At 43.8% G+C, this 22075-nt stretch overlaps 1 protein-coding gene across 1 annotated transcript; it reads left to right on the top strand.

The window, feature by feature from the left end:
• The first annotated feature begins 18418 nt into the window (after positions 1-18418).
• KCTD12 (potassium channel tetramerization domain containing 12) lies at positions 18419-19423 on the top strand. The gene has a single exon (XM_086482008.1). The coding sequence runs from the start codon at positions 18419-18421 to the stop codon at positions 19421-19423; it is 1005 nt and encodes a 334-aa protein (XP_086338134.1).
• Positions 19424-22075: the final 2652 nt, after the last annotated feature.

Raw genomic sequence — 22075 nt, 5'->3', positions numbered from 1 at the left:
AGTGACCACATAGGGAAGGGTGCAGATCGGTATGACCTTCTGAAAGGTCTGAAGCTGAACTGAAAAAGCACAGCACAGGGTGACACACTTGTGTTTATACTTCCATCTTATGAGCACAATTGTTACACAGGTAGGTAAAGTCATGGTAATGGCACACACAAGTTAGGCATGGAAATATGGGAGAATAGCATATGAGCAACAGCAATTCTTCTTAACCTTTCTGATGGCTTGTTCACTTATAACTGAATCATACATTTTAAACATTCTTTGGGCACAGAAACATGTTAAATACACCATGTACGAAAAAGATACAGGAAAACTGGGGAGGATTCAGAAGAGCATAAGAACAGCAGGCTTAGAAAGCATGGCCTGTAAAAGAGGTGTGAGGAGGTTTATTTAGCCTAGAAAAGAGACGTTGTGCCATTTCACATCACATCTCAGCAAGTCCAAATAATGACACTTGTCTGATGCCCTCCCCAAGGCTTGATTCAATGAACTAAGGCAGCAGAAAATGAATTTTATTAAAGAACTGAAAGCTGCTCCATTTTATCCTCTGAACTGATTCATCACAGTCATGCAAGGGCTGGCTGTATGGGGAAAGAAGTAGGGTCATTCATTTTGTCAGCAGCTAACCTTCAGACTGGCTTAGCTTTAATGTGAAAGTGTGCCATACATAGGTACATGATACAGAAACACAATCTGTATATTTTAGGAAGAGGATGTTGAGCAACTTTACATATCCGCTGAGAAAGAACACAAAATGAAATCTGCTAAGTATTTATCAGAGAATCTTGGTTTATGTGAAAAAAATAACCCTTTATAACAGGAAGGGTACTGGGTACAGAAACATTAAAATACCATACATAAGAATACTGTGAAATTTCCTTCACTGGAATAATTTTTAGCGTATTATGCTGATGTCTGCCAGGATTAGTCCAAGGTTTCTTATCCTGCCCCAGTGCAGAGATGGATTGGAGGGTGATTTCTTGAGATTCCATCCCTCCCTTTTTCTGTCTTCATTATGTACTGAGTTCACCCATCTTGCCTGAATTAGCTCTAACTGAACTCAATACTACTTGGAAAAAGGGCTTTAATAAGAACGATGTCAGATTCTAATACTGCTATTTGACTAATATTTTGTTGAAGACCAGAGAAGCATCCGTGAACACATTGTCCACAGACACATTATCAGACACACTGCTCATGATCTGCTTTGTGTTCTGGAAGACTTCCTAGATTGGCCCAGCTGGTCCCTAAATATACCATAAAAGTAAGCCCGTGAGAATAAGTCATACTTCAAGAGACGATTCCCAGGCTTATGATTCAGACTGCCAATGGGATTGCAACACTTGCAAGTAGTTGCTCAAGCATGATGGAAATCCAGTTGCAAATACTGGAAGCCCGTTCACCAACTGGGAAATGTGTACACCGAGATATATAATTTCATTAGTGTTTTCAAAGAAAACTATAACAAACAGCAATTTTTTTGTTGAAATGTAAGTGATGTTCATATTCAAACTGCAGAAGTGTGAAACGAGTCAAAATGAAGTAGACAGATGTGCTGTATTCAAGACTTCTTTTTTCTTGTTTTTGGAAAACTTCCAGAAATGACAGGCTGCAGAATCAATGAATCAGATTTGGAAAATACTGAAATGCACTTAACCTTCTGTCTCCCCATAGTAAATAAATGCTATTAGTAATTATAGTGCCCAGTGAAGTGTTTTGTGGACAAAATAAACACAAACAGGTTTCTTATACAAAACTCTCTACTCCCTTTACTGTAGGGAAGTTCTGGGAAAAGCCTTGTAGGAAGAATAGAGCAAAAAAAATTTACAGGCATTTATTAAGAAAATATGCCAATTACTTTAATTAACAAAACTTTGTTATCTATAGAACTAGACAAAACAGTTTAAATGCAGCAAGTCTGTGGATTCATCTAGACTTTATAGGTGAGGGATCAAGACAAGAAGTATGCTTTACAGAGTATCTTTTCAAGTCTTTGGAAGTTCTGTCAAATGGAGAGGATCAATAATTAGGGAAAGCGTACAAGCCCTTCAAAGAAATCTGAGTACAGACCTTGCTGTGTAATCACGCCCGCCCTGCTGATGTTGTGCAGCCCCACATGGGAACCACCACTGTGGGACACAAAGCTGCCATCTGTGGTTTGAGGAGCAGGCAACTTTCTTCTTTGACAAGCCCTGCTACCTTTGAAGCTGGGATCTACTTGTTCTAATGGAACTGATTAAAGAGGGAGAGAAAACTTCAAAAGCCTTCGCTGCCTCTGTGAACTAACTAGTCAGAAGCCTGCACTGAAAACATCTTGTGACATGTACCATAGTTTATTTTATAACTTGTTCCTCATTTTGCCCTTTAACATTAGTGTCTTCTTTCTGTTTGTGTGTGAGACTGCTGAAGTTTGCAGACACATAGTAAAATAATCAGTTCCTCTAACTTAGACAGGACTCTCCCGCATTTGTCCCTGCTATACTCCGTGTATATTTTGCTCTGAACTTTTGTTGTCAGTTACATATTTTTAAAGCCACTGTGATCCTTATTCAGCAGTGTGATACATGGTTGTGAGTGCCTGACTGACGAGAGGCACATTTTTATCATAGGGATAATTCAATGGGAAGGCCAGTAATAAGTGACACACAGAATAGGAAAGAACAAAATGCTAACAAAATCCTGAAGATGGGTCTGCAATTCCTCCAGGTCTCTGTGTACGTGTGTGTTCATTTAATTTAATTCCACTCACTTAACGCTGATCTGTCTTGATGCTATATGTTCCCCTGTTGCCAGATGAAGCCCATCAGCTTCATGAGTCCAAAGCAGGATGATACACAAACAATCTCCCCGTTCTCAGTTCTGGCAGTGACCCTTGGGTCAATGTCCTCTGCTCATCTTCATCTTCCGCTTCTCTCTGCCTTTATGGAAGGAATGACTTCCTCAGCTGATTCACCAAAATATCACTTCTCACCCAAACCCCTTCTGAAAAATGTCTTTTGTAAGACACCCTTATTTGCATGAATAAATTTTAAAATTAGCCTCAGGGGGAACTTCCAAGTGTCTCCAGATTGACAGGCACGTCTTTTCAGGTTGTAATGTTAAAAGGCCAGGGATTTTCTTTGTTTTGGTGACACTGCATCAAATATATTGCCTATCAGATAAATCACATGTCCCATTTGAGGAGTCCAAATTAAAAATAAAACCAGATACATATTTATATAATAACTAAGCTGACACAAATGTTTTGGTGGTTATGTAGGCATCTAGTTTTATCATATCTTAAAACTGTTAGTGTCAGTGATTCACATCTTTTCAACAAAGAAAAATAATTTACTTTACTTATTCTCTCAGTTTATAGTTGTGCCTTTTATCTTACTTCCCTTGAACACCAGAGGCCTAATTCATCCTTTACGCGAGTCCTCTTGGGATAACAGAGGCCACACAGATGACACTTCTTGCTTTTACCAGTTCTGCTCTTGTCCTAGTCACTCAAAATACACACAAAAAAGGAGAAGAAAAAAAAAGAGAAGGTGACTCCATTTGATGTACCTTATCACACTCATCATGAAGGCCTGGTCTTGTGGCTTACTCCCACCACGTGCTTGTAACAAGCCATTGCTTTCCCCACCACTCTCAAACAAGCTAAGGTAGCTGCTGTCACTCTGTCCCTGCTTCCCTCCTCCTTCGCTCCTTGCAGATAGTAGATGTCCTATTTGGCATATCTGTTCTGGTAAAGAGAAAAGCATGAGGTGGTGAGCTCTGGTTTCGGACCCCTGATTAACTACATCACTTAGTCTTTAATCTTGTGGTTTGACTCTTTATTGGACTGCTTCAGTTAGTTCTATCTGCAAGAAAACCTGCTCCCAAGCCATTAGAAGAGTAGACATGAGCCAGCTGGTCTCACTTGACCTCAGAGCCATGGACTGCAAGCAGAGTTTGCAGACCTTGAGAAGACAAAGGCATGGCCAGGCATCCCATCTACTGCCTTCCTGATGGACTTCTAGTTAGGTGGTGAACTGCTAGCTTTATTGCATTAGTAGTGTTTGTTCCTGTCAATGACACTGCTACTGTACTTACTGCTGAGAAAAGACCTGAAATAAAAGTGATCACTAATTAATCCCATGATTCTGGAACAATTTTTACTTGCACAACAGTGGTACTATTTTTTTTAACCTCTAGGTAACTGTACCTGCCAGTGAAGGTTGCATCAGTGAAGATATACAGTTTGATCACTTTCAGGTAAGTAAATCTTGGGTTAAAAATAAAAGTAATGAAAAGTCATTTGTACTCCTTGCTACATACTTATACACCTATACTCCTTGCTACATACACTGAAGCAAATGCTGTATACATGAGTCAGAGGAATTTCACACGGAGAATGGTACTGTTCAGAGTCTGGAGGGTAAATTCACACCACCCTGACGGGGCAAGCTGGGATATCCCATAAGCAGAATTGCCTCTGTTTGGAGGAACCTGAACTATTAAACATTTTGTATGAAATGGCTTCTTCGAGCTGCCCTGCTGCAGTGCCTCAAAAACGGAGAGCAGAGACAGCACTGCCACCTGCTGCTCCCAGGGACACGGCTCTTGCTCTCACCAAGGGAACCAAAGCTTGGGTGGTAAAAGTTGGTATATATTGTAAAAATATATTTATTGTAAAAGTAAATGCTAAAAAATAATTTTAAAATAATAAACAATTATTAACCATAAAATTAAATATCAACTTTGCCCTTTGCAAAGCATCAAATAAGCAAAGAATAAAACAAGCTACCATTACGGTTCTGTCACAGTTCCAAAAAGAAAACAAGCCATCTTGTTTTGAAGCTTAGTCACCTACTTCCATGCTCTCATCTTTGGCTAGTTCAGTGTAAAGTGTTTTGTGAGGAATTTACTGAAACAGTAGACAATCAGCATCTCATTAGACTGGGGTTTTATATTAACAATGCTGTCCTTAAAGAAAGGCCTGATGGACAATAGACAAGAGTGAGAATAGAAAGAATAACACACAAGAAAACTAAGTTCAAAATCACATTAAAATGCATGACCTAAAAGTGATAGTGCTTGTATTTACATTATTGGTACAAGTTAATGACTACTACTATTGCTCTAAGGCTTTGTGGAAATGGGGCACTGATGTTTGTGGCTGGCAAAAGACATGGTTCATCTGGATTAATTCAGTCACAGCAGACCTGACTCGTGAAGAGCAGTTCTAAGCTCACTATAAAGTCAGTGCTAAAGAAACTATACTGGGGTTTTAAGAGCTAGGCCTGTCACCCTGGAACTTTTGGTGACACTTTATTAAAGAACTTGATTAAAATTTGTGATTTAACTACTGACTTTCAAAGGCTGCTAGAAATTGCCAAAGAGGTAATTTTCTTACAACAATGCATATGTAAATTTTGAGGGAAAGTCACTGAACTGTTAGGGAAACTAAATTTCAGATTTTCCCTAGGTAATGCTTGAATGCATGTATACAGTGCTGTCAGTCACGCATGCCGGGTGAAATCCTGGCTCAAACCACAGGGAACTTTGCCACTGAGTTGAGAGAGGCCAAAATTTTAACTTCTATATTTACATCTGCATGTGGATTTCACCAGGAAAGATTTGCTTCTTGGTTTTGGAACATCACTTCTTCATGCTAGATTCTAAAGACTGCTTTTCACATTAAAATCAGAACTTGGCACACAGCGTGGTGTTACAACCTGCTCATATGTTATCTTCCAATGCTTTGAATCAGGATCATCCCTACTTATCAAGTCAAGCTGCCGACTCTTCACTGCCTGAGGTATATTAATGCCGCTTTGTAAGCGCATTCTTTTGTCCCTATTAGAGTCCTCACCCATAAATCATTCAAATTCCTGAACCTGAGCCCTGCTCTACTACTGCCTTTAGTAACTTTTATTTATGCCTGGAAATTCTTTGGGTTGTCAGAAGAAAGCTGACCAAGACAAATGCACGCCAATGTATTTCTTTCCTCCTTTGGTGCAAATTTAAACAGGTTAGCTTCTAGCACTTATGGTATGAACATGAGCGGAGCAAAGGAATATTTCCACAGCCAGACATGATTGTCAGCTGTGAGAAAGGGACTAACAGCATTGTCTCCCAGACAGCCAAGTGCCTGGCATTTCCCAGCTGAGGCATATTTGACTGGATCTCATTTGGGTGCACCAGGCTAGGAGATTTGCCCAGCCAAAGTACTGTGAACGTACTCAGTGTCCTTTCTAAAGAAAATTACTATGAACCTTAATCCAAATTATGACATTGAACATGATACTGCCAGACCAGTTAAAACGCAACACCCCCCAAAAAATTAACAAAACAAACCAAAAAAATCAAGTAATCTTCTGAATCTAACTTGGGGTACTAAGCTACTATAAACTTTTAACTTAACAAGGATGGAAAGTAGAAGTTAAGAAAAAATTATATGGGGTAAATCAGTGCATATTTGCTTATGCATGCAGTGTTAGCAGACAAAACATATTCAGACTTCATGTGCATTTACTAGCATATTGTCTCTCACTCTGATACAGCAGCTTGAAAGAGCACAAAACTACCTACTGTCTAACTAGCTCAAGTGATAGACACTTGTGCTTTAGGGGTAGGGATTAATGAATTCAATTAGCTATGCTTTCCTGTACAGTGGTTTGCCAGAAGAAGTATGGATGGATTTATGATTTGCATAATGACAAGGGCTGAGATACTCAAAGCTGAGGAAAACAGAATAGAATATTTCAGCTGGAAGGGACCTACAACGACCATCTAGTCCAAGATTTAGCCAAACAGCTCCAATTAATATAAAGGGTAATTGTGTGGCTAAGACCACTAATCAGCTTTGTGTCTTCAATCAAGAATCTTCACAGTGTCATAGATTTTCTTATAGAACTTAGTATTTTTGCTCCAGGTAAGCTGAATTTTATATAGAAGAGGAATTGTTTGAATCCTACAAGAACACTCCAAATAAGATGCAGGACTGATGAATGGTACAAACCAAGTGTTAGCTCAAGCTGGCATCATCTGTAAGGTTTAAATGCTCAGTAAGCTTACTGACAATACCTGGCTGAGATTAGTAAACCAAATGTTATTCTTCACAGAGAAAGCACAATATCAGCAAAACAGGTTTTGCTCAGTGGATGGGAAAAAAAGGTTTTGTGCAGAAGAATAAATTACGTGAAGCAGAGAAGAACTACTTGGGCAGTGGTCGTACAGTCAGTTTTACAGTGTCAGTCATTATAACACATATAGATGAGATTATCTTGATGTTTCCTAGCCTGTATATCAAATATCTATTGCTGGAATGTACCCAGCTCACTTTTGAAGAGCTCCTGTGGGTAATATAGTTACTAATACTGAACATAGTTACAAACATTTTTCCTTTATATAGCTACCAGAAGACCCTCTCCATTCCGTTCATCTGCTCCTCCAGTTCATCTTACTCCCAAATCCTACTCTGGGTGCATGATGTGTAGTTAATTTGGCACTGTTGATAATCTGGCCTCTTGTACCTGCAGAGATGCTAACTTTTAGGGTTATAGGCAAGCAGCTCCTCTGTCTTCACAAACACTTTTTTTCTATCACGAAGCAAAAAACCCCGAACAGGTAAGTTGAATATATTCACTCTGGATGATTTAAAAAATCACCAGCACAGTAAAAGGTTCAAGACTTCAGTGCCAGGGAAGCTGACGGAGCAGATCATCCTGAGTTCCATTATGCAGCACATGCAGGACAGCCAGGTGATCAGGCCCGGTCAGCATGGGTTTATGAAGGGTAGGTCCTGTTTAACAAACTCTATCTCCTTCTGTGACAGGGTGACCCGCGTGTTGGATGAGGGAAAAGCTGTGGATTTCATCTACCTCGACTTTAGTAAGGCATTTGACACTGTTTCCCACGGCGTTCTCCTAGAGAAATTACTGCTTTTGGCTTGGATGGGCATACACTTTGCTGGGTGAAAAACTGATTGGATGGCCAAGTCCAGAGAGTTGTGGTCAATGGAGTTGAATCCAGTTCGTGGCTGGTCACAAGTGATGTCCCCCAGGGCTCAGTACTGGGGCCACTCCTGTTTAACATCTTTATCAATGATTTGAACAAGGGGATGGAGTGCACCCTTAGTAAGTTTGTAGATGACACCAAGCTGGGTGGAAATGTCAATCTGCTTGAGGGTAGGGCAGATCTACAGAGGGATCTAGATGGGCTGAATCGCTGGGTCAAGGCCAATTCCATGTGTTTCAACAAGGCCAAGTGCTGGGTCCTGCACTTCGCCCACAACAACCCCCAGCAGCACTACAGGCTTGAGGAGGAGTGGCTGGAGAGTTGCCAGGCAGAGAGGGACCTGGGAGTATTGATTGACAGTTGGCTGAACATGAGGCAGCAGTGTGCCCAGGTGGCCAAGAAGGCCAACAGCATCCTGGCCTGTATCAGAAATAGTGTTGTCAGCAGGAGTAGGGAGGTGATTGTGCCCCTGTACTTGGCTTTGGTGAGGCCACACCTTGAGTACTGTGTGCAGTTTTGGGCCCCTCTCTACAAGAAGGACACTGAATGCTGGAGAGGGTACAGAGGTGGGCTACCAAGCTAGTAAAGGATTTGGAGCATGTCTCCTATGAGGAATGGCTGAGGGATCTGGGGCTGTTTAGCCTGGGGGAGAAAGCTGAGGGGAGACCTTATCACTCTCTACAACTACCTGAAAGGAAGCTGTAGTGAGGCAGGGGTCGGTCTGTTCTCCCTAGTAACAAGCAACAGAACAAGAGGAAATGGCCTTAAGCTGCACCAGGGGAGGTTCAGGCTGGATATTAGGAAGAATGTCTTTACTGAAAGGGTGGTCAGGTATTGGAACAGCCTGCCCAGGGAGGTGGTGGAGTCACCATCTCTGGAGGTGTTTAAGAAACGGGTAGATGTTGTACTTAGGGACATGGTTTAGTGATGTTGGTAGAGCTAGGACACAGGTTGGACTTGATGATCTTGCAGGTCTCTTCCAACTGAAACTGTTCAATGATTTGATGATTCTGTGATCCTAAAAGGAAGAAGGTAGAGTTTTCTTGGAGAAAGTAATCAGAAAATGCCCTGCTAGTACACCTCCTGTTGTCAAATGGCAGTGATCCAAACATCATCTTTTTCCACTAGAAATCGAGGGGACAGCCACATCAGCCTTGACCTGAGGACAGAGGCTGAGGTTAAGAAGAGAGGTCACCTAGGTAGATTATTGATGAGTATTTCACTGTTTAAAGACACTCCCCTATCAAACAGGTCTGAATAACCACATTCAATATGTATATACAGTATTAAAGACCTAGCTACATAGCTATTGTACTCCTCTAAAATACTATAAATATGGACTTATGAGCTCATAAAATAAAGAAGTAATTGTTCTGTATTTTGCTTTTCCTTAGCTATACATTTCATTTCTTCCTTTCTTTTCCTTCTTAACAAGCCTTATGTATGCTTGGCAATTTTATATTTTTCCTTTTTCAGACTGTCAGTCACAGACAGCATCTTGACTTACAAAGAGTTCTTTTCTTATTCCAGAGGCCTTTTCTGTCACTATGACTGCAGGCTTTACACTTATCTCCTGCCTCTCAGATAAGCTCCCCCTTCACTAAGATCCATCTTATAATCTCAACCTATTTCTGTGTGATTTAACCTCCTTGAGATAAATCGATTTTATTTTTTTTGCTTGTTTTATTTGAAAGGATTTTATTCAGGGGACTCAGTTCTGATACAATCTAGACTTGCGGCATGCAGTTAAAACATACAAACAATAATGAAGAAAGTCTTTCTGAGAAAGGCAGTTTGGCAAAAACTGTGCACACACAACACACATGAAAAATTAAAAAGAAAACCAAACAAACAATTTCCTTTGCATGAGTATAACTCTTTCCAGGCTAGCAAAACTTTATGGCATATACTTCTGCTGTTGTCTTGTTGCAGATACAGGAAAGATAATTTCTGTGCTTAGTTCATAAGTAATTCATAAATAATCTTTATTTTTTCAACAGCTTGCAGGTATACAAAGAGAGATCTTCTTAAAAATCTAATTCCTATATTCTTGAGGGCTTAGAGACTGTAGGCTGCTGGAATTAAGTGGCTGTGATTTGTCTATGATTTCAGACATTTTCTTCATTAAAACTTCATGAAATCTAAACACTTACACTCTTGATTCCACATATTTCTTAAATGTCCTGACAGTCTCTCAAACATTTATTCTGTTGATATGTTCACTTTTAGTAATAATGTATTACTTACATTTACATACATGACTGAAACACCCAGATATTGTAGACAGATGATATGTACAGAAAATCCCTACAAAGCAGAGTGGTAATCCCTCTACTTGAAACAGGAAAGCACATTCAGAATTTTCTAGACACATTGGTTTAATCCTATTTGGGCCTCTCCAACTGAAGAGCAGAATATGTGCAGTGAACTTTTCTAAGAAAGAAGACAACCTTACCAAACTCACCTCAAATGAACTGCAGCAACACTCAGTTTTTCTTTACAGGTAAGAAACAGCTGCTTTTCATTCCTTTGGGCAGTAATATCTCATTAACACAGCACGTCAGGAAGCTGGGGAGCCATCAGCTATGCCTGATGAAGTTGATTCCAAGTTTCTTCAAGCTTGGCTCAGTCCAAGCAGAAAATCAAGTTGGGTTATGCCACGGATAACCGGTAGAAGTTCTGGAAACACTGCTGAGGATGAGGGCTGAAGAAAATGTTCTGGCAAACTCAACGTTGGCCCTAGCAGAGGCTGACTTCTGCTATTTCACTCCCTAGTCAGAGATTTTTGGCAGTTAGGCAGCAAATCATTTCCCCTGCCATGGAAGTGAAAAGAAATGTATTCTCCATGACACATTAGTTTACGTGGCAGGTCAGGGAGGGTATCAGTGAATAGGAGGTCCAGCATCTTGCTCTGGCATGGATTGCACAGCTGAGATACGCTGCCTGCAGGAGCTAAAAGTATCTAATTACAGCCTTCACTCACAGATGTCCCCACTGGCGTGAACCCTAGCTATAGCCATCAGTGACGTACTTTGGCAAGGTCCTGACAGAATGGATATGTTCCAGGATGCCTGGAGCAGCTAAGAGCTTGTGGAGCTGCACCCTCCACGTAGGAAGGTCTGCACTCTGAGGCCAAAGAAGGTGAAACAAAGATAGGTTTGAGTATCCTAACAATAAAGGGTCTCTCTCTCTCTATGTGTATATAAATTGTTTTTCATCTTCCAGGTGGGAAGGTGAGCACTGAGTCTCTAATGAGACTTCATTAATATAATTTCAGTCTGTATGAAGAGATGATGAAGTCTGGTGGACAGATACTTGACTGTGGAGCCCAGTAGAAAGCTGGAACCACTTCTACCATATTCAAAGCATCCTTCAGGACTGACACCCTGGGTGGACATGAGCAAGCAGGGGACTGTGAAACACTAAACAAGCATTGTGAAGCTGTTCATTCCTTGACAGTTTAATGTTGCTCATTAGTTTATACGGGCTGCAAAACAAGCAGGATTTGACACCAATACAGCCAGTTCTGCCATCGAGGATATGAGCTTAGGTCTCAGTAGAGAAAAAAACTAGTGCAAATATGGTTTTCTTAGGTAGTCAAGAAAGGTAGCTAAGGTAGTCAAAAATCAGTTGCTAACTTATTTATACTAGAGTGCTAGTACTAGAGGGCTTTCACCCTCTTAATACTTTTACAGATGCTGTAAGTGTCCCTGGTAAGGATTGTGATATTTCTTCTATTAAATGTAACAGGAATTTTTAATTGATTTCAACAGAAAAAGATGCAAAGAGAACAAAGCAGAACATTCAATTTCTGAGTCTGTTAAAATGAATGATTGCATTTCATTTGTTTATTTTAATCTACATTGAAGAGTTAACATTTAAGTACAGCTTGCATTGATACATAGTGGCAGAAAGCAAAAGCAAAAGCATTAACTACTGTTCACTGCCCACAGGTATGATTTTTGAAACATGCTAGATTCGTGAAATAATCACAGCTAAAGTGAATACATAAATTTGAAACACACAACCACCAGTGTCATTATCATTAGCTATTTTACCTTTGAAGAATCACTCTGTTGAAAAGAATAATTACATCAATACATTTTGAATTCCTTTGTTACAACACATTTTTGTAAGAAAAGCATATAAGCAAGACTTGTAAATGTCGAAAATTTCATTAAAAAGCACCTTCTCTTGGATAGAGTTCCTGCCCAGGAATGATACCACTCTTGTGATTAGCTTCTCAGAGGAATAGACTTAGGGACAATTCTTAACTTGCTCCTCAGCAAACCAATGCTCTTATCTTTTGATTGTAGCTCCCTCCAAAAAATGTGCTTTTTCCCCACTAAAACCTATTCTGAAGCCTGACCAACCCTACAGGAAAGCAGGCTGATCAGAAGTGGGAGCAGAAGTTGGTTTTGATATCTAATTAGCTAGACAATGAGTTGCATTTTCCCTGTTAGGAGAAGCTCTTTTGCTGAATCCTCATACTGTCAAATTCTATGAGACGGCGTCAGGCTGTTGATCCACGTTGATGGCTAATGGTAGAAGATCCATGTAGTTTCCACTCACGTTTGCAAAGGTCTGGTTCTCTTTCTGTCATTGCTGTTGTAGAAGCTGGATCAGAATGCTGTTTATTCACAGACAGGAAAATTGCCAAGGGAAGATTTAAGACGTGAATGAAACGTTTCACAGAGATATGGAAGATTAATTTCAGAGAGCTAAGGGTTGTAAAAAGAACCCGCATTTATTTAAAACTGCTCCATAGGGGTTATGAGTAATTTAGCACAGGAAAAAAACCTCACATGTTGTGCATGTAAAATACCACATCACTACATATTATAAAATGACATAGCTGTTCTCTGCTTTTTTGGTATCAGAGAGAGCCGTAACTTCCGGATAACGAACCGAAGCAGGGAAATCACATTTTCATAGATACCACCTAAAAGAAGCAGGTGGGAGTACTTCTCATAACTTGCATAAGGTGCATCACCTCTTTTCTCGTCTCCTCCAAATTCAGTGACCCTCAAGATGTGTGTGGAAGGTGTCCCCTTCAATGCTTTTCTTTACTGAGGCAGAAACAACCTGCCTGTTACCATGACATTGAGAAGGTACCTTTTGTCTTCCAATTTTTGCAAAGGTGCTTGAAGGAAATTAATACAGCTCTGAACTTCACTAATTGCTCACTTTATGTTTCTCAGCCAGACTCTGTAGCTCAGTATCGGGCAAGGACATGGAATGCACAGCTAATGGCTGTCCTCCCTCCCTCCTTCCCTCCCTCCCTCCCTCAGGCTCTGCGGTGCATTGTCCTCACAAAATTATTCAGAGCAATGTCTGTGTCACACTGGTAGCAGGAAAGTGCTTGAGTGCATGATGACCTCCTGAGGCCCCTTCCAACCTGAGTTATTCTATGATTCTTCAATATCTTTCATGCTTGAACACACACATGTGTTTTCATAGCACTGGATTTCCTAGAACATGCAGTTCCAGCTAAACATGTTCAACTGTATATGCAAACACACAGGCAAAACCATCGCTATGAACAGATATTATCAGATATAACTTCACAGCTAACATTCATGACAATTCACATGAGATATGGAAATCTATAAATTTGTCCTTTTGTGTTGTCCAGCTATATACAGTATGTGAGACCGAGTTTGCAGAGAAAGTGCACTCTTTTTAGGAGTTGAGTTCTGCTGTCTTTGGGTAGACTAATACACAATGCAAGGTTTTGGCAACATTACTTGCTATTGCTTGATATGATGCTGAGCCTGATAATTTCACTCTAGCAATGGGTCAGAAATGGGAAAGGTTTCATCTAATAGTCATCCATTGACTGTCAAAGTCAAACCTACAGAACCACACTCATTTTAGAGAGCATGTAAGTCCCAAAAATGTGAAGAGTTCCTAACCCTTAGGCAATAAATTCTGCTGTGGGACTAACCATACTCTTTTCCCTGTATCCTCTAAGCAAGACTGCAAAGCTTAAATGAACACATTTGAGCCTCGAGTTCAGTTTAGATCACTAACTCCTTTTGTTGGTTTTATGCAGGATGCTAAATATTTCACTGAATTCAGTATTAAAAATTTAACCAATTTAGTCATATATAATTAGGCGTTTTTCAAGCAGTATTATACCATTTCACACAAAACAGACTGAAAGAAGAAATAATAAAAGCTAACTACCACTTGTAGTTCAGAACAGGGATAAAATATGCTCTTGCTTTGTGAAATTTATCACGAAAAAAAGTTGAATATAATAATATAATCGTTTACATCTACTTTTTCTGACCGAAAAAGTATAGTTTTCTCTTTATTGTGAATGTTGGGTCGTGTTGGCAATACTTCGGAGCCCTTTGCTTTTCTTAATTGCAATGTGGGCTTATTCCCACTAGATGTTACCCTTCCTCTATGGTTTGTGAAGGAAACCGTCCTCCCTGAATAAACCTGGACCACCCGTGAGTGCCCTACCCAAAATGCGAAATAGGAGTTCATTCTTCACCTCATCGTGATGGAAACATCTTTCTAAACACTGACACAATAAAAGCCCCCCCCCCCCAATCCCATACCAAACACCCCAAAACCAGTGTAAACTTCTCAAAATATTAAAAGAAAGGCTGTTGGATCCCATCATGTGTACCCAACATGTAGCTAGTTCTGTTGGGCAGCTAACAGCAAACACTGAAATGTGACTGTCTTACTGCTTAGAAATGTCATGGTACTGCACAGTAAAAGAAATTCAACTACACATTTATTGTCACAAAGCCTAGCCTGTCCGTTAGACCATATTTAATATTTAACACCCTTTACGGGGGATGTATGTCTTACAAGGCATTTTGTGGCAGCCTGGAATATCACATGTACTAATATTTCACTGTCTCCCACACAAAATAAGAATAAACCACTAAGACTATGACTGTGTTACGCAACCTGGTGACTGACACGTAAATAGTTGATATATTTACCCATTGTAACACCCCCAGATGAAGTCCAATTCTCCTCCCTGGAGACAAACGTAGCCAAATGAAAAGAGATAGGAAGTGGAGAAGAAACTAGTTGAATATTTTGTGAAAAGAGGAAAAAAATCTCTTAAAGAAAGAAGTTACAATAACCAAAGCCTTGCAGCCAGGCAAAGTATCCTCACTGGCATAAAGCAGCAGTGAGATGCCCAGAAAAGCTGATGCTTCTGAAGAGGGGTTGCTTCAAAACAAGTATTTCAGTGCGGGGCATGTTTTTAAGCCCAGAAAAAGACAGCTATCTCAGAGACAAACACTGCAAGCTGGGTCTTTGCCCAGGACTGTTGACCAGGCTGTATGAACAGTATCTTCCCATGAGAAGGCTCCTTGCTCCCTTTTTGAAGGGGAGTTAGGGGTCAGCTTGCACATTGGCACATAGGACACTGCAGTGGGACAGACTGATTTGTACCCCTAAAGAAAGACCTGGGAAAGTGTCCCAAATAAGGTGCTTCTTACAGCTGTGTCCCCCCCCACTGCCTACAATGTGCATGGCTTTGGACATCATATGGTGCTGCACAGGAGCAGGGTGAGTCCTTCTCATCTAGCCTCCCACGAGATGACATGCAGGTGGAGGTGAAGCTCTGGAGACCCAATGTCTGAAGGAGTAGCATAACTAACTTGTCTAAAGCTTCTGAAAACAAGAGTTGGAACATTAAGCTCAGGTCTTATGAAGTCTGGTCTTAAATCTAACAAACCTCAAGGCAAATAAAAAGCTCAAGTTAATAAATATGTTAGTGCTATTTTTGTTAACCTACACTAATACTCACCTAATGCCAGAAAAATTAAGTTCAATTAACAGATGAATTAAATATCCTGTTATTTTCACATGGGAGCATTTGTAAGACTCACCTGCTGGTAGGTATAAAATCTTCCACTGCAAATTTTGCTATGAATAAGTGCCCGCACGAGCATTATATGATCTCATCTTCTGGGTGCACAGTTTAATCACAGTGCTCTCGATAGAGAGCCCACACTAGGGAAGCAGAGTTTAAAATACGAATCTGTGGGAGGCTCTTGAGGTGGCTTCTTGCTAAGTATGACCGGGAGCAGGACGATGTGGGGGGAGATGCCAATTAAGAGACTGAGAAGTAAAAGTAACTCCATGAAACTGTCACCCATAAACCACCATGTGAAAATTTCATGTGCTTTTAGTCTGGTGAATTGACTCTAAAATAGTATAAGGGAAGAAAACAAAGATTCCCGGTGTGCTAGAAGATATGTCATGTTATTTTCCTTTTTTTCTATAGCAACAAACTCAGAGGTTTAAATGGGTAGCAAATTGGCTTCTTTCAGGCTTATTTTATTTTTCCCTGATCTTTCAGAATTGTTTTCACCTCTCTCCTACTACCCTCAAAAAAAAAAAAAAAAAAAAAAAAAAAAAAAAAAAAAAAGGAAGAAAGAGAGAAACAAGCTGCTTGTTACAAAATGTCAGCAAAACATCAGATTGACCTACTTTGCCATTTTGCTCCCACAAATGAAAATACTTGGTGGTCGAAGTCGTGGCAGCTGTTACATTCTGCAGCTTTGCTACCCTACTCTTAGTCTTGTTCAGATTAAACTCCTGTAACTGCCCTGTGTCTCGTGCCCCAAGCTCACCTCATCTCCTTCCTTAGACCACAATACCTCTCTGTCAGCTCTCCCTTGATACATTGCTTTTCTTTGTCACCTATTCCCTTTTCAAAGCTTCTATTTCTTAACTCCCCCACTTCTTCGGCTTCCTCCTTTTCTTCCTCTTCTTCTCTTGGGCAAACGTAGCTTGCTTCTTGAGAACTAACTTGCCTTTCCTTCCTCTCCTATTTCTCAATTTTCGAAGGACATCTTACCCCTGCCTCTGTGTCTTGAGATTTCTGCTTCACAGACCACTGCATTGGGACATTTGCAGCAGGGTAGACCAGAGGGGGCTTCTTTCATCCTAGGAAAGGAAGGCATTGACCGTTGCCTTCATACTCCTCAGACCTTCCTGCCCTTTCAGCTGTTCTCTAGAGGAAGAAAGTACACTTGAACTCCCACAGGAGAGAAAACCGAGTATGTTGAGACAGCAGCTCTTTACTGTTGCTTGCAAAGAGACACAGAAATGCGAATGAAATTCAAGCAAAAGCCTGAAACATAATTTAAATGCTCTCCACCAACGCATGTTAAATAGGTGCTTGTGTTTCACGCAGATCCCGATGTACCTAATTAATCCAAATTAAATCTGAGCTGTAAGGGCACCCAGTTACACAAATACCCACGCAGACACGAGGAGCCAGGCTCTCACGGTAAAGTGCCGCTTGACGGACAGCTGGAAGGGACCCCATGCGCTCCGGGGTCCCCCTCGCCGCCAGCGCCTTCCTCCGGCCGGCGGGAGCCGAGCCCGGGCGGCGGGACACCCCAGCACGGCGGGGCACCCCAGTGCGGCTCTCTTGGTGCCACCCGACGGGGCGCGCTGCGGCTCCTCTGAGCTCCCGCCCCCCCCCCCCCCCCCTCCCCCGGGATGCGGGAGATTTTCACGGGGTCCCTAAGGGCGTTAGGGGTCCCTAAGGGCTTTAAAAACCTGCGTAGGGGTCTTGCAAGCCCAGGAACAGGCAGGGGACCCGTGTGAGGCGAGTGCGGGTAGCACCGGCACGCTCCCGTTTTCTCCTGTGAAGGGTACAGGAGGAAGGGGACACGGTTACCTCGTCGGGGGGTCTCACTTGGCGCGAGTTGGGACAAGCCTTAGAAAGATTAGCAGGGGCACAGCACGGCTCCTTCGGCGAGGCAGCAGCGTTTCGCCGCTTCCCCGCTCCCGCACCTCGGGGCGAACGGAGCCGGGGTTCTTGACTGCGAAAAGATGAGACGTCTCGGAGAAGCCGGGGAGCGAGCAGAAGCCCGGAGAGGTGTGCGAGGAGGGAGGCGGCGTGACCTACCCCCCCCCCCCCCCCCCCGCCCAGGGTTTTACCCCCGCCGGCCGCCCGTTTACAGCGAGGGGAAGCGGCGGGCGCGCACCGGGCGGGGAGAGGGTCCCCGCCGCAGCCGGGGAATGAGCACCGAGGCGGGGGGGTGTGGGGGGGACGACGGGGGACCCTGCGTCAGTGCAGGGCCGTCCCCTTCCCCTCCCCGTGCGCTCGGCTCTGCCTCCCGCCAGCCTCCTCCGCCTCCCGCGAGGTGCGGCCGCGCTACATAAACACGGCCCCGCCGCCGCCGCCGGGGCTCTCCGCTCGCAGCCCGACGGAGGCGCCTGGCCGGCAGGGGCGCGGCAGAGGGCAGCGGAGCGGCGGCGGGGAGCGGCTCCGGGGACAGACGGGGCGGGAGGCTCCGGCGGGCAGCGGCGCAGGGCTGCGCGCTCCCACGCGGGCGGAGGCGGCCCCGCCGGAGCCCAGGCGGCCGGAGGAGGAGGAGGAGGAGGAGGAAGGGCAGCGGCTCCCCGTCGGCGGCGGGCTCCCTCCGGTATGGCCCTGGCGGACAGCGCCCGCGGGCTGCCCAACGGCGGCGGCGTCTCGCCGGCAGCAGGGAGCGGGGCGGCGGGGAGCGGGGCGGCGGCGGCGGCGGGCGGCTGGTCGTCCTTCCCGGAGATCGTGGAGCTGAACGTGGGCGGGCAGGTGTACGTGACGCGGCGCTGCACCGTGGTCTCGGTGCGCGACTCGCTGCTCTGGCGCATGTTCTCGCAGCAGCAGCCCAGCGAGCTGCCCCGGGACAGCAAGGGCCGCTTCTTCCTCGACCGCGACGGCTTCCTCTTCCGCTACATCCTGGACTACCTGCGGGACCTGCAGCTGGTGCTGCCCGAGCACTTCCCCGAGCGCAGCCGCCTCCAGCGGGAGGCCGAATACTTCCAGCTGCCCGACCTGGCTCGCCGTCTGGCGCAGGCTCGGGCTGTCGCCACTGCCCGCCCCGCCGCCCTGCACCGCGACGGCTCCCTCTGCGTCGAGGAGCCGCCGCCGCCGCCGCTTCTCGGCTACCTGGAGGCCGAGCCGCTGGAAGGAGGCGGCGGAGGTGCCGCGGCGTCTGCCCCGTCCCCCACCGCCAGCCGTAGCCCCTCGGGCGGGCCGCTGCTCACGCCCTCGCAGTCGCTGGACGGGGCGGGCGGGCGACGCTCGGGCTACATCACGATCGGCTACCGGGGCTCGTACACCATCGGGCGGGAAGCGCAGGCCGACGCCAAGTTCCGGCGGGTGGCCCGCATCACCGTCTGCGGCAAGACGGCGCTGGCCAAGGAGGTCTTCGGGGAGACGCTGAACGAGAGCCGCGACCCCGACCGCCCTCCCGAGCGCTACACCGCCCGCTACTACCTCAAGTTCAACTTCCTCGAGCAAGCCTTCGACCGGCTCTCCGAGGCCGGCTTCCGCATGGCCGCCTGCTCCTCCACCGGCACCTGCGCCTTCGCCCCCGAGCAGGGTGGTCCTGCCGATGACAAGATCTGGACCAGCTACACCGAGTATGTCTTCTGCCGGGACTGAGCATCCGCCCGGCCCGTGGTGTGGGGATAAGGCGGCGGCCCCTGCACACCCTCATATCCACGGTCCCCTCCTGGTCCGGAGGAAGGAGGACGTGGAGGGGGCCTGTGCCCCCCTGCGCTTTCCTCACCCCGGTGCCTGCCTCCACGCACAAGGCGGGTCAGCCCCCAGCGCAGCCCCCACCCCTCCTGCACGCATCTCCCGATGGCCCCGGGGACAGGAGGTCACCACGTTGTGCCTCAGCCGCCATGTCCCTGCTCAGTCACCACGTCCCTGCTCAGCGTATCCCAGCTTGTACCATCATCTTCCCTCCCATGCTTCCCAGTAGCTGTGTTGGTAGCGAGGAAGGAGAGACGTAGTGGGAGTAGACAAATACCCATCCTAGGAAAGCGTGCCTGTGTGCCCAGCCCTGCCCCTCTCTGTGCACAGGAGCTGAGGGATAGGTCCCTCAGGGTGGGGCCTTTTAAAACCCACCCATTTAGGGGCTGAGGAACTTTTCAGTTGCTTTTCAGCAACTTCTGTTGAAGATGGCATGACAAATGGCTGTCTTTTCTTATCCCCATATCCTTGTTGGGCAGACCCGTAACTCCATTTTATCCCACCCTATAAAAGTGATGCCTGTTTGCGGAGGACCATCGCACAGAAGTAATGCCTGACTGTGAGGGGTTGGCACTCCGACTCATATTTAATCTGTAGAGATGAGTAATTTTGCAGGAGGCATATGTGTGGCCCTTCACGACTGGTTGCATCCATCTCCCCTCTCTGCTTCCTATCTCTCTGAACTTCCCTTTCCAAGCTGTTAAACTGGACCAGGGCCTGCATAGCAGGCACATCAGGCTGGTGTGAAAGGACAGGTTCTCTGGGTAGCCAACCATTTGAACTATAAAGTGTCCTCAGAGACATGTGTTTATTCCCTCGAGAGGTAAAACAACGATGCTTTGAAAAATTAAAGTGCTTGTGAATTGTAACTTTCATGGGTGGTGTGAAGTCTTTATAATGCTCTTGAAGTTACTGTCTATAATATGCATAGACATCTCAATGCATATTTCCTTAAACACCCTCAAAATGATGGGGGTGAGATGAAGCCAGGTTTGCCAGAGTGAAGGTAGGGCCTGCTTCTTGGGAAGCTGAAATCATATACATTGAATTAATGCAGATGTACATTATAATCAAGAGCACCCTGCTTGTTACTTTAAGTTTTGTCTTTGTCGTGTGAGTGCTGTAAAACTTTGAAGCCAACAGAATTGATGCTGAAACCACTTTTTTAAGAACTAGTTTCTTAGTTTTCATGGCAGTACTACCAGGGAAATGCCACTGCTGAGACTTAAGTACCTCTTCCTAAACAAACTTAGTGCTTCTTAGAAAGGATTAAATCCCGTCCTTACAAAAACAAGAATGATGCCAACTTTCTTCAGAAGGAAGTCCTCTAAGCAGACCCATTATTACTCTAATTATTCTAAGCTGTATTTGGTTTGTGCTATTCAATAGTCTTTCTTTCCTGGAGGAGGCAGACATAGCTTGCTTTGGAACAGATCTGAGCAGCAGGTTTTACAGTAGGGAAGACTAAGCAGCTCTTTCTAATAAATCCTTGAAGATTGGGGTACAAAAGCACTTTCCTTTAAAACCTGAACTTGATTTAAAAACCTGTATTATGCATTCAGACCTTCACAGAAAAATATCCTAAGTGTATCCAAAGTGTTGAAGAATTTAGCGGTATGTATTAAAGTCTTGAAGTTACATTTTAAAAAATCTTCAATAATAAATTGTTCTAACCCAAATTTAGAAATACTGCTAGCACTTGTATTCTAACCAAAGAATTTCACAGTGGGGTTTTATTTTTAAAACCTTAATTCCTTTGAAAAGAGCTATTGCTACATATGTATTGAGGTGCTCGGTCTGTGTTCACAATTTGGTCTTTCATTAAGTGCATGCCCCACCGCATAAAACTGAAAATAATTTGCATCACTATGTTTTTTTTTTTTTTAATATTAGCAAGATTGTTTATCAATGTGATTAAATTGAAGATGCACATATGAACGTGCTGGGTGTTGTCCAGTTGTAGATAGTTGTATAATGGAGTATTTTTAAAAGCAGAGAAATGTATACCTGCCAAATTAGATGAGCAATAAGAGTGAGAGGCCAATACACCTGAAGACAGAATGAAACCTGTTTGTCCTATGCCTTACTCAGATGATTTCTTTGTGCTTAACTTATTTATACCACAAATGAAAGGACATTGATCACAGCTACTATGTCTTTACAGTGCTGTTCTCGAGAATAATGACCGTCTTTTTCTAGTTTCTGTTAAGTAATTCTGAAGTATGTTTTTTAAGATTTTGTATAAAATCAGTTTTCAGTAAAGTGTTCAAATTCGCTCTAGATAGCTTTCTGTTTTTAAGAATCTGGTAGCTTACTAAATCCATCGTAGGAACTATGAATACGGGCAGTTTTAAATTGAATTTATGATTTAGTGTACATATATATACAATATATAAACATTTTACACGAATCATTTAGTTTTTTAATCATTTTAGTGCTACAGAATTTCATAATATATCTAGCTGAGCATTTACATATTACGCTATGTACATAATATGGTAATGTTTTACCGGTTTCCTATACCTGTTTCTATGGAAAAACTGAATATCAGCTTGT

The sequence above is a fragment of the Leptosomus discolor genome, chromosome 1 (assembly GCF_034619465.1).
Source record: "Leptosomus discolor isolate bLepDis1 chromosome 1, bLepDis1.hap2, whole genome shotgun sequence".
NCBI lineage: Eukaryota > Metazoa > Chordata > Aves > Leptosomiformes > Leptosomidae > Leptosomus > Leptosomus discolor.
This window is presented reverse-complemented; position numbering and strand designations above follow the sequence as displayed.

Bases quoted from the DNA above. Each gene is read 5' to 3' on its own strand.
- KCTD12 (XM_086482008.1), top strand. From the start codon at position 18,419: ATGGCCCTGGCGGACAGCGCCCGCGGGCTGCCCAACGGCGGCGGCGTC.